Here is a 10,958-nt window from a genome sequence, read left to right on the forward strand (position 1 = left end):
TCTCCTTGTTAGTTTCTTCAACCATATCACGGTTTTGACCCGTTTACTTACAAAATGGGTCAATACCTTGATTTGGTGATGAAAGTGGATTTAAAAGAAACATGTAAAACAGTTTGAAAGTGGCATGAAGTAGACTGTTAATGCATAAATCCTTATAAATTATTTATAAAACAAGACATTATTATTGAAAGACAGAATTACAAATTTTGTCCTTTAAAAAAAGCCAAATTACGGTTCGTGTCCTTTTTTTTAGTTTCCCTGCAGGCGATGTCCTTTAAACATTTTTTTCCTACACGTTATGTCCTTTACGCTAACTGGGTTAGAAAAACTCAGTTAAATACCCTCACATGAGGCGCATATGAGGGCATTTTTGTCTTTTCGTCTGTACTGCAAATTTATAACTTACAAAATCCCAAAACCTACCACCAACCCCAAAACCTGCAAATCCATTATCATCCCAAATTCAAATCAAACCAAAACCCAACCATCTCCCCATTCCTCAATCCAAATTCAAATCAAACCAAAACCTGGCCGTACACCTCGGCCAAACTATCGAACTCGTCGGCGTTATATTCTCCGGCGAGATTTGGTTCAAACTCGTAGGAATCGTAACGGCCGATCTGGGTTTCAACGGGATCCACATTACACTCCCCATCCGCCGTCCTCATCGTCTTCCTCGGGATTGAAGGTTGAAATTACACTCCGGGATCCACATTACACTCCGGCGGCGCCGCCTTTATGCCGGTACACGTAACCCTAATCGGGACCTTCTTACTCTTGAACGCCAAAACCGTCCCGTCGCGACGTCCACGCCGTTGGAATCGAACGATACGGTGACCGGATCGTAGGAGAACGGGTCTTCTTGTTAGGGTTTCGAGCGGTGATAGTGAAATTGAATTTGGTGTTGAGTTTTTTGGATGGAGATAAGCTAAATTGTGACACGTGGAGTGACAATACGTGGTTGAGGACGGTAGACGTGGTTGAGGACGTTGCGGCGGCGATGAGTAGTAGGATAATGACGGTGAAGGTGATCCAGAGACAGCATGAGCAGCAGATGGAACGATTGCGGCGGGGTTGAGGACGGTAGACGGGACGAGAGTGGTTGTAGAGTTGGGCTTTGGTGGCCGGAATGATGGTGGTTACTGGAGGTTGAACGGTGATGTGAAGGTGGGTGTTGATGGTGGGTTTGGTGGTGGTGGATGGCTTCTGGAAGAAAGATAGTCTTATACAAAATTTTTGCAGGTGTAGACGAAAAGACCAATATGCCCTCACATGCGTCTCATGTGAGGGTATTTAACTGAGTTTTTCTAACCCAGTTAGCGTAAAGGACATAACGTGTAGGAAAAAAATGTTTAAAGGACACCGCCTGCAAGGAAACTAAAAAAAGGACACGAACCGTAATTTGGCTTTTTTTAAAGGACAAAATTTGTAGTTGGACCTTATTGAAATGATACTAACTGAGTAACTAACTTCTAGAAATCATAGTTAACATAATATAATTTTGAAAAAACAACCGTACAGAAAGTTACACTGCATACCTCAAAAATGTTAAGACCGAAACCTAATCGAACCCAATGTGAAAACCAAAAACCGATTTTTTGTTTTTCGGTACAGTTTAAGCCCTAAACCAACCCATGCATACCTCTAATAAACATATAACAAGTTTATGAATAATTTACCAATATAGCAATTTGTGATTGTCAACGAGCGGATGGAAGCTAGAAACCGAGAACTCTCCTTTAGTGATAGTGCCCGTTTTGTCAAAACAAATAAACTTAACCTTAGAAAGTGTCTCTAGGTATTCAGCCCCTTTAACTAGAAGTCCTGATGTAGCGGCTTTTGACAATGCACAAAATGCTGCCACGGGTGTAGACAAAATTAGCGCGCATGGACACGCGCTTACCAAAACCACCAATGCCAAGTGGAACCATTTTTGAACATCATGAACTCGTAAAGCAGCCGGTACGCCAGCTAAGCATATGGCTACTATACACACAGCTGCAAAACTCAAGTGACATCAGCATTATTAGCTGCTTTATATTAGAAATATATTTAAAATAATATAATAATATTAATATTGAAATAATATAGTTTTCATAATGTTATTTGCCACAGTAAGAAGATTAAAAACTTTGAACAAGATGCATTTCTGGTCGAGAGGACTGTAAACGAGCCGAGCCAAGCCCAGACTCGTTTAAGATACTAGAACTCGAGCTTGAGCTTGCTTATTTCGAGCTCTAGTTCTAAAGCTCGAGCTTGGCCGTGAGTAGTTTTTCGGGTCGTTTATTTTTTATTAATTAACTTATATGTTATCTATAAGTATTTCATATATCTACTTTAATTATAACTTTTATATATAACATTGCTCATAGTTAGTTTCATCATAATTTTATAAATGTAATAGTAATGATAACTACATAAAAATGGATTATTGGATTTAAATAATCCCACCTTTAATGGATTGGCCAGTAATAATCCCACCTCCGGTGTTTCCCGCTGGCAGTCCCACCTTTTCAAGGTTTTTGTGTTTTATGATCCCCCGTTAAAAATAATTAACGGGGTTAAGTTTTTGCTGATGTGGCTAGTGACTTGGCATTTTCATTATCCTACATGGCTTTTACCTTTTTTTTTCCTAACTGAACCCTAATTATTTTTAAAAACCGTAAATACTTGTTAACTCATCCTCTTCAACAACATCAGCCGCAGGAGCAAACCCACGAATCAAATCCCAACTCGAACCCAAATCATCCACCTGCGGACGAGCTAGCACCGGAGGCGGCCGTACTCCCTTAATCCCACTCTTCCCCTCATCCAAAACCCTGCTGACGTCAATCAAAGACTCAATAATATTCTCCGGCGTAGCAGACTCCTCATCCAAAACCCTAATTTTCTCCGGCGTAACAGATTTACGGGCTTCCCACTCGGCCACCGGAATTGCAAAGTCTTCAGGCCCTGAGAGACCTAACGAATCCGGTGACTCATTTGATCGGCAAATAGACTCCACCTCGCCGTCGGCGCCTTCAATCCGGTGACTCATTTGATCGGGGAACGAATGGGTTCGGTGAGCTGATAGTGACGACGAAGAGAATGACGATGACGTGGAGGATGATTGATTAACAAATTCTCCTTGGGATTTTGACGATTGTGTTCTTCAAATTAGGGTTCAGTTAGGAAATGAATGGGGTTGATTGATTAAGCATCGTGGGTTCAGTATTCATCAAGTATTTACGATTTTTAAAAATAAGAGAAAGGCTGAGGATTCCACGTATGTAGATAATGAAAAATGCCAACTCAATGGCCACATCAGCAAAAACTTAACCCCGTTAATTATTTTTAACGGGGGATCATAAAACAAAAAACCTTGAAAAGGTGGGACTGCCAGCGGGGAAATACCGGAGGTGGGATTATTATTGGCCAATTCATTAAAGGTGGGATTATTTAAATCCAATAATCCTATAAATATATATTAGATATACTAAAGAAAAATTATATAAAAATAGGCTCATTTAGGCTTGCGAGCAGCTAGAGCCTAAGTTCTTTATTAAAAAAACTCATTTTAGGTTGCAGCTCGTATAAGCTCGGCTCGATTCGAGCATTTAGCGAACTGATTTCAAGTAATATTTATTTTTTACATTAAAATGTTATATATATGTTATATATATATATAAAGAAATTAAACCTTACCGGGGGTGTAATAGTTGGCGATTTTGTCAACATATCGCTGAGTTTTTGATTTACTATTTTGAGCTTCTTCAACGAGTTTTGCCATCTTTGCCACCACACAAGCATCAGCTAGAGCAGAAGTTTTCACACTAATATAACCTGAAAAAAAAAAAACATTGTGTCAAACTTTGACTTATTATGTCAAATGACAATTGAAGATTAAAATGTACCATTTAAGTTGACCGTGCCGGCCCAAACAATGGAATCCACTTGTTTGGACACGGGAAACGATTCACCGGTTAACGCCTTCTCGTCAACTTCGCAGTTTCCTTCAACGACTACCCCGTCAATGGGGATCATGGTCCCAGCTTTCACCGCAAGTCGGGTGTTGACCATAACATCCTTAGTGTTGACTTCTTCGCCAGTGTCAGCGAGCACAGCCTTTTGAGGGGCTATGCTCATTAACGATGACATCACCGCGGTTGCCTTGTGGCTGGCCCGCGTCTCAAGCCATTCTGAGATGGTCAGCAGAAACACAATCGTCCCCGCTTCCCAGTAGTCCTTAAGAATTATGGACCCAGCAACTGCAAAACATTTTTAGACTTCTTTAAAACAGACCATGTTGACCAGAACTAGTTTCGACCCGTCACATGATCCGACCTGACGTTAGGGTTGACGTCTTTGACACGGAAAAAAAATATGGGTCTTGTTTGACTTTAGTATAAACATTAACAATTTTTGAATTGTTATATCAATATTATAACTGTTATCATTTATTATAGTCAGATTGTGTACCTGCTATGATCATGAGAACATTGATGTCGATTCGAAGGTTACGTAGTGAAGCAACAGCTTTCAAAATCAGCGGTACAATCCCGACAGCGACAGCTCCAAGAGCCACCCATTTAAATGGCGAATAAACATATTGCAAAAATGACAGCAAAAGCAAGACGCCACACAGTATGGCATAAGGGCTCGGCCACTTGTTTCGGTAGCTTTGATCGCCTTTCATCCTCACATTTGCTTCTAATCTCGCCTGGTTTAGCGCCTTAACTGATTGTTTAAAAAATAAAATTAAAATTAATAATACTAGTATTTGATGCATATATGAATTAAGAAAAACATGTCACTAAAAGTTGTATCTAAATTGAAGAAAAAAAAACTTAAAAAGTAAACAAGCATAAATAACTAAGCCTGTCAGTTGTCACCACTAATTTAAGATTCAGTTAGGAACAAAATTAACACATTTGTTTTTCATATTTATGAGGGCATTTTCGTCTTTTCACAGCTAATTAACGAGAATAAGCTAGAGTGTTGATACCAAACTTTAGGCCCCCGCCCATTTGATTGTCAGTCCCACATTTGTGTTTATCAACTCACGAATAAATATATAAATATATACACACACATACTATTTTTGGGGATTAATTGATTTTATATGAGTTTAAACGGTTTGAATTCGTAGGTTAGAAGCCAAACACGACACTGAGATTCATGAATCTGAACACAACATGGTATTCACGGGTTGACACGAACACGGCATTTTTAACTCGATTTTAAATAAATCATCTTAGTACTCTAAAACTACAACCTTATAGCGAAAAAAAAACAAAAATAAAACGCATGCTAAACAATTACTGTGTAAATTGTGAAAGTTAATATCAATTTCTCTTATAGTGTTAAAATTGTTGGCAATTTTGAATGATCTTCCTTGAAGTGCAAGGCAAGGCACAAGTTATATATATGGATCCTAATACTTCCTAATACATGTTGGTTTAGGCTGTTAGGTTTATTTACCTGTTGTTTAGGAATCCTAGTTAGACTCAAACGTGTTTAGGTTTGGTCCATATAAACTGTGTAGGGTTTCATTATTGTAATTGAGTTTTGAGTGAGTTTCTCAATAAAGATGTTTGGGTGTTTAGCCAAATACGTGTTCCATTCATCAATACCTGGTACCAGGGGCGAAGCTATGTAGGGACCAGGGGTGGCCCCGGCCACTGCCGTTTTCACCGTTAGCATGGTAAATTTTGCGATTTTTCTCGAAAATTTTTATAGGTATTAAACGCGGTCACCCCTGATGTATTTTTCCAAAATACTACCGGTCACTACTTATTTTTTTTAAATATAATACCCCATCGTTTGGTTATTTTTATCTAAAACCTCGCAATATTTATAAACAAAAGTTACAAAATAGTAGTCGAATAGTAAAAGATTTGGTTTTATAAATATTATAGGCCTTTGCAATTCTTCTTCTAGGTATTCACCCTTAGGGATGAGATCGGTACCGTACCTGTGCCGGTACCGATACCAAATATTCGGTTCGATACCGGTATTGAAGGTAAAATTTGAGATATATACCGGTACCAAAACTCAAAACTTTGGTATCTATTCGGCACCGACGGTACGAAATCTGTACCGATTTCGGTACCGGTACCCGGTATCAATACCGAATCTGCTTATCACTACTCACCTTTCCTCTCGCATAATCATGAATATTTTAAGTCTTTGTTGGTTAAAAAATTATTTATTTTTTTATTGTAAGAACAATTGTTTGAATAAATGAAGAAAATTAGATATATGAATGTCATATTGTTTGATCCGACCCGACCCGAATCACCGACACGAACTGAATCGTCGACCCGAAAATTTTTAAGTCCGTGCCTTTGGTCACCCCCGTGACTAAACCCAAGCTTCGCCACTGCTGGTACCAATTCTCTTTAAAAACTTTGGCATAAAGTAGCCAATTGTTTTAAGTTATAACATAAAAAACAATGAAAAAGAACTAAAAATAAAAAAAGTTAAACGGGCCAACTTATGAACTCATCAGTTCTTTCCAAACCGAACCCGTTTAAACTAGACCTATTGCTTTGAGTTTCGTTTTGTGTTTTTGTTCATCATGAGTTTCGTTTGGTGTTTTTGTTCATCATGAATTCGTGTAGAAAAATAAATTTAAATTAAAAAAAAAAAACACATTTTCTTTGATAGTGAAACTGGTTGATCCTCTGTATCAAGTAACCAAGGTTGAAAAGTTATATTTGTCATCTTAGAATGTGTAAACGTCAATAATAAAATAATTATCAATTTGTTTTTTAGTGATCGTCGCCGTACAATTGTATTACAGTTTTAGTAAACACACAAAATCAGGTTAATTTTATATACACAAAAATAAGGTCAACTAAACATGACATGTAATGAAAGGTGCACAATTAAATAATTAATTACTACTTAACTCAGATTATCGTGTTCGGTTCAGCCGGTTTTGATGCTAATTTTAGGCCAAACATGAATATATAATTTTATTTTGTTCGGAAACCTCATTTAAATTTAATATTATTTAGGCTTAAAATACTACCACAATGAATATTTATAGAAGGAAAGAAGGTTTTATCATCAGTTACGAAAACTAACCAAACTTTAAAACATTAATTATTATTGTTTTAAAAAGAAACAAAACATTGGCAGACCATGCCTCCGGGTTTCACTCTTTTCGGAAACCTGTATCTTTATTTTATTATAACAAAATTATATTTTTTTAACGACCAACTAAGTAATGTCGGGTACTCTGTACGCGGCCCTTACTAAAGGTAGCCCGATTCAGCCACTAGTCCGGACGGACGGAGCCCTTAGCGTCCACCTATTGAGGGATTCACCGGATAAAACCCGACCCCCACGCCCGCCAAACGGCACGACAGCGAAGAGCCGGTGAAACCGGATGAGATTAGGACTCAAACCCTGGCAAGCCAGGGTCATCCCTCATATCTTTCATATAAATTGGTGGTAGTGAGAGGTTTGAACCCCATACCTCTCACTAGTAAAGTGACTGCTCTACCATTAAGGCATAACCAATTTATATAACAAAATTATATAATTTAATTTTATGTAATTTTATTACCTTTTTCCTTCTTTTTATTTACTTTATTGCTTCTTTATTTAATTTTACCTTTTTAGCTTATAATCTTTTATTTCACTTTTTAGACAACTTTTTACAATCTTTATCTTTATTTTTAGAAAAAATATTTACAAGGAGTTATAAACAGATCGTTATATAATAGCGTCATAAGAATTTAAATACATATATTAGATAATTATATCAAACAATATTATATTATTGTAGTAGATCCTTAAAAATAAAGATTTTAAAGGAAAATGATATCATACATATAATAAGTTAGGAATTTTATGAGTCAAACTCTAATATGGTTCACAATTCGACTTATAATTCGGCTTTTAGGACGGTTTCAATGGCTTAGCTCACGGTTTAACTCATAAAATTTTGTATGCTTTTTTTAAAGCTGAACCACTAACACAATCAATCATAAATTTCAGTGGATTCCATTCATTTAACAGTTCATAATATAAATATAAAATAACAATATAACCACTGTGCAACTACAAGATACTTTATCTTTACGTGATATCCCAGCCATTCACGCTTTTTTCATTTGGTCGGTCATAACTCACATCTTCCCACCGAATAAAAGTTAAGATACATCAATTTTATGCAATTATTATTCATATATGATTTTATTATATTAATTAATATATTAAATGGGGTGTGTTTATATAAACCGAAAAAACCAAACCAAAACAAAACCGACGTTATCGTATGTAACAAAATCGAAAAAAAAAAACGAGCCGAATTTTTCAAGCTCAAATAAAAAAAACTGAAAAAAAAAGCCAAAGTTTCATTTTAAAAATCCAAACACCAAACTTTTGTTTTGGCCTAGAACCGACCCAAACCGGACTATGCACGTCCCCTTAATATTAATTCTCTATATTAATCCAGTTTCGAAACAGATTCATACACAAAAGAATATTAAAAAAGAAAGTACAACTATACCGATTTGAGATTGAGATATGACACCAACATCGTGAACAACAATAACAGTTCTGGTCGGGACGACAACGGAGACATGATGAACACCTTCTAGAGGTTTGAGGATCTTTTCAATCAATGGCACCTCGGAGGAACAACATAATCCGAGTACATCGAAATAGGATTTCTCCAAGTCCTTTGAGGAATCTGGTTTCATGTTTTTTTTTTCTGAATTTGGTTTGATGAAGAAAGTGAAATTAGAAGAAGGGAGTAATTATAATAAGTGCGGTGGGAGTAGATGGTGTGTATTTAAATAACATCATGTGTGGAATTCATAATAATAACGAAAATTGGTTTTAAATACTCCCAATTATAATGTGTTGGCAAATAACGAGCCTAACTTTACATTTGGCCGGTGATAGTCCCAACTAATTACCTATTTGTTTTTAACAGTCCGCGACTAACGGATTCATAACTCCGTTAGTATTATGTTGGGTTGGCATCCAGCTGTTAAAAACCATCTGACGTGGAACGATTACGTGGCTGTGATCTCTTTATAAACATCAGGTGACGTAGTTGACCAAAATCATAACTCTAAAATACCCAATTAAGCAAACTGAAGAACCCTAAAACACCAAAATGATGGAATTGAGCTCCCAATCGTCTTCTTCATCTCGTTGGAAGAAATCCCCTAAAAGGTTCTGCGACTAACGAATGACTAAAATTCAGGTCAATTTTAGTTCTAGGTTTCCAATGGTGGGTTTTTTCATTAGAAGTCTAGAAACGGGCTCCAATTCGAATCCATAATTCGTGTTAGTTGATTACAGATTGCAATTAAAATCTTAGGGCTTTTATTTGGTTGATAAAAATGAGTTGAATGATATATTTATTACCTCGAATGGTGTTCGAATTGATATCCCGAAGAGCCTTGCCGGAATTCAAACAACCAATCGGAAAAACGATTTTGGATTTTTTGGATTCAAACTACCCATTGGTGGTGGTGGTGATTCGTTTATTCGCCGGAAAAACGTGGGTGCGGGTAGGTATATGCAGTGGGAGGGAGGAGCCAGAAAAACGTGATGTAGTGGTGATTTGTTTTCCGGCGATTGTTGCAGGTGATGGCGATGGTGGTGCCTGCTAATGGCGATGGTGGTGGCTGCTAGAGAATTAAACAGGGAGGAGGAAGACAAGTAGACAACACATGTATACATATATATATATATGTATATATGTATATATTACTTATTATGTATTATATATTACTTTGATTGTCACATAAGCTGCCACATATGCAATATTTGACAACCAGGTGTGCCAACTCAGCAACCGGCTAACGGAGTTAGTCATCGTTAGTCGAGGACCGTTAAAAACAAACAGGTCTTTAATTGGGACCGCCACCCGCCAAGTGCAAAGTTGGACCCGTTATTTGTCAACACATGATAGTTGGGAGTATTTAAAACCAATTTTCCTAATATTATTATTATTATTATTATTATTATTATTATTATTATTATTATTCTGTTTTATAAATACTTAGGATGCGAGCATGATCAAAAAAATATTTATTAATAAATATGTGATTTTAGACTTTGAGTTGTTGGTGGAGTAGTAAATGAGAGATTTGATGTTTGAGGTGATATAAGTATGATTTCTACTCACAACATTTAGTTTAGCGGTACCAGGGTGATGATGGGAAAATAGGAGTGTAGGTGATGTTCGCTCGTTGGATTCTTGAACATGACGAGATTTATCTCATCGCAATGTCGTGTCTTCGGGCGAGTGTTCACGTGCGCTGGTCTTTGGTGAGGGTTTTCCATGGATCGAACTGTGAGTATATCCCAATATGATGAATTTAGCCAGTACACTGTTTGAAGGATTAGTTGATCGTTCAAAAATTATATGTGATTTTAAATTTTTAATAGGAGGATTGGATTGATATGTTTAAACTGTTTAATTAAATGTATCTACCATCTATTAGTACTGTTTAAATAGATCGACTGGTTTATGAACCAGGTTGGCTCAGTTTGAATCGTTAACGAATCAAGTTAGCTCACCTCAACTCAAATTTTATTTTTGATTTTATTATATGTATATATAATTGTTTGAGTGGTGAATGTTGTTTAGCTAGTTTACTCGTTACCTTGTAAAAGTTATAGGTTTATATATTTTAAAATATGCCATAATTTAGGCGAATGTCAAGCCTATAGATATTCAAACAATTTATGACTCCAAACGTTTTGAAAAAAGATTCAAAAAAGCTCACTCAAAATCAAATCATATACAATGTGAGATGGATTAGAACATCCGTAGCGGCACGTTATGCCTCGCGTTTTATGGTATAACACCGGGGGTACACCGCCCCCCAGCGTTTTGGCTTTTTCTTTTTGAACGTTTTGATGATAACGCAGAAATTGACAAAAAATCAAAAAAATTAGCCGTTGCATCATGCCGTTGGGGCTTAAAAAAATTATATTAATTA

General features: G+C 36.6%; 1 protein-coding gene across 1 annotated transcript; it reads right to left on the reverse strand.

Annotated features, from left to right (window-relative positions):
- Positions 1-1,637: 1,637 nt before the first annotated feature.
- On the reverse strand, positions 1,638-8,748 carry LOC143566512 (cadmium/zinc-transporting ATPase HMA2-like). Its single transcript, XM_077053197.1, has 5 exons — positions 8,504-8,748; positions 4,459-4,716; positions 3,894-4,247; positions 3,685-3,822; positions 1,638-1,998 (listed from the first exon to the last, which is right to left on the reverse strand). Exons 1-5 carry the CDS (start codon positions 8,694-8,696, stop codon positions 1,676-1,678), a joined length of 1,266 nt encoding a protein of 421 aa, XP_076909312.1. The 5' UTR covers positions 8,697-8,748; the 3' UTR covers positions 1,638-1,675.
- Positions 8,749-10,958: the final 2,210 nt, after the last annotated feature.

This window comes from Bidens hawaiensis, unplaced genomic scaffold (assembly GCF_021521415.1).
Source record: "Bidens hawaiensis isolate Kalapana, Puna unplaced genomic scaffold, B.hawaiensis_p1.1 tig00022897_1, whole genome shotgun sequence".
NCBI classification, from domain to species: domain Eukaryota; kingdom Viridiplantae; phylum Streptophyta; class Magnoliopsida; order Asterales; family Asteraceae; genus Bidens; species Bidens hawaiensis.

What these genes read in the sequence shown, in the direction of transcription:
- LOC143566512 (XM_077053197.1), bottom strand. Translation starts at nt 8,696, where the DNA reads ATGAAACCAGATTCCTCAAAGGACTTGGAGAAATCCTATTTCGATGTA. An exon ending in TGTTCTCATGATCATAGCAG is followed by an intron (nt 4,248 to 4,458) that starts GTACACAATCTG and finishes AATGTTTTGCAG; the next exon opens with TTGCTGGGTCCATAATTCTT. An exon ending in CGGCACGGTCAACTTAAATG is followed by an intron (nt 3,823 to 3,893) that starts GTACATTTTAAT and finishes TTTTTTTTTCAG; the next exon opens with GTTATATTAGTGTGAAAACT.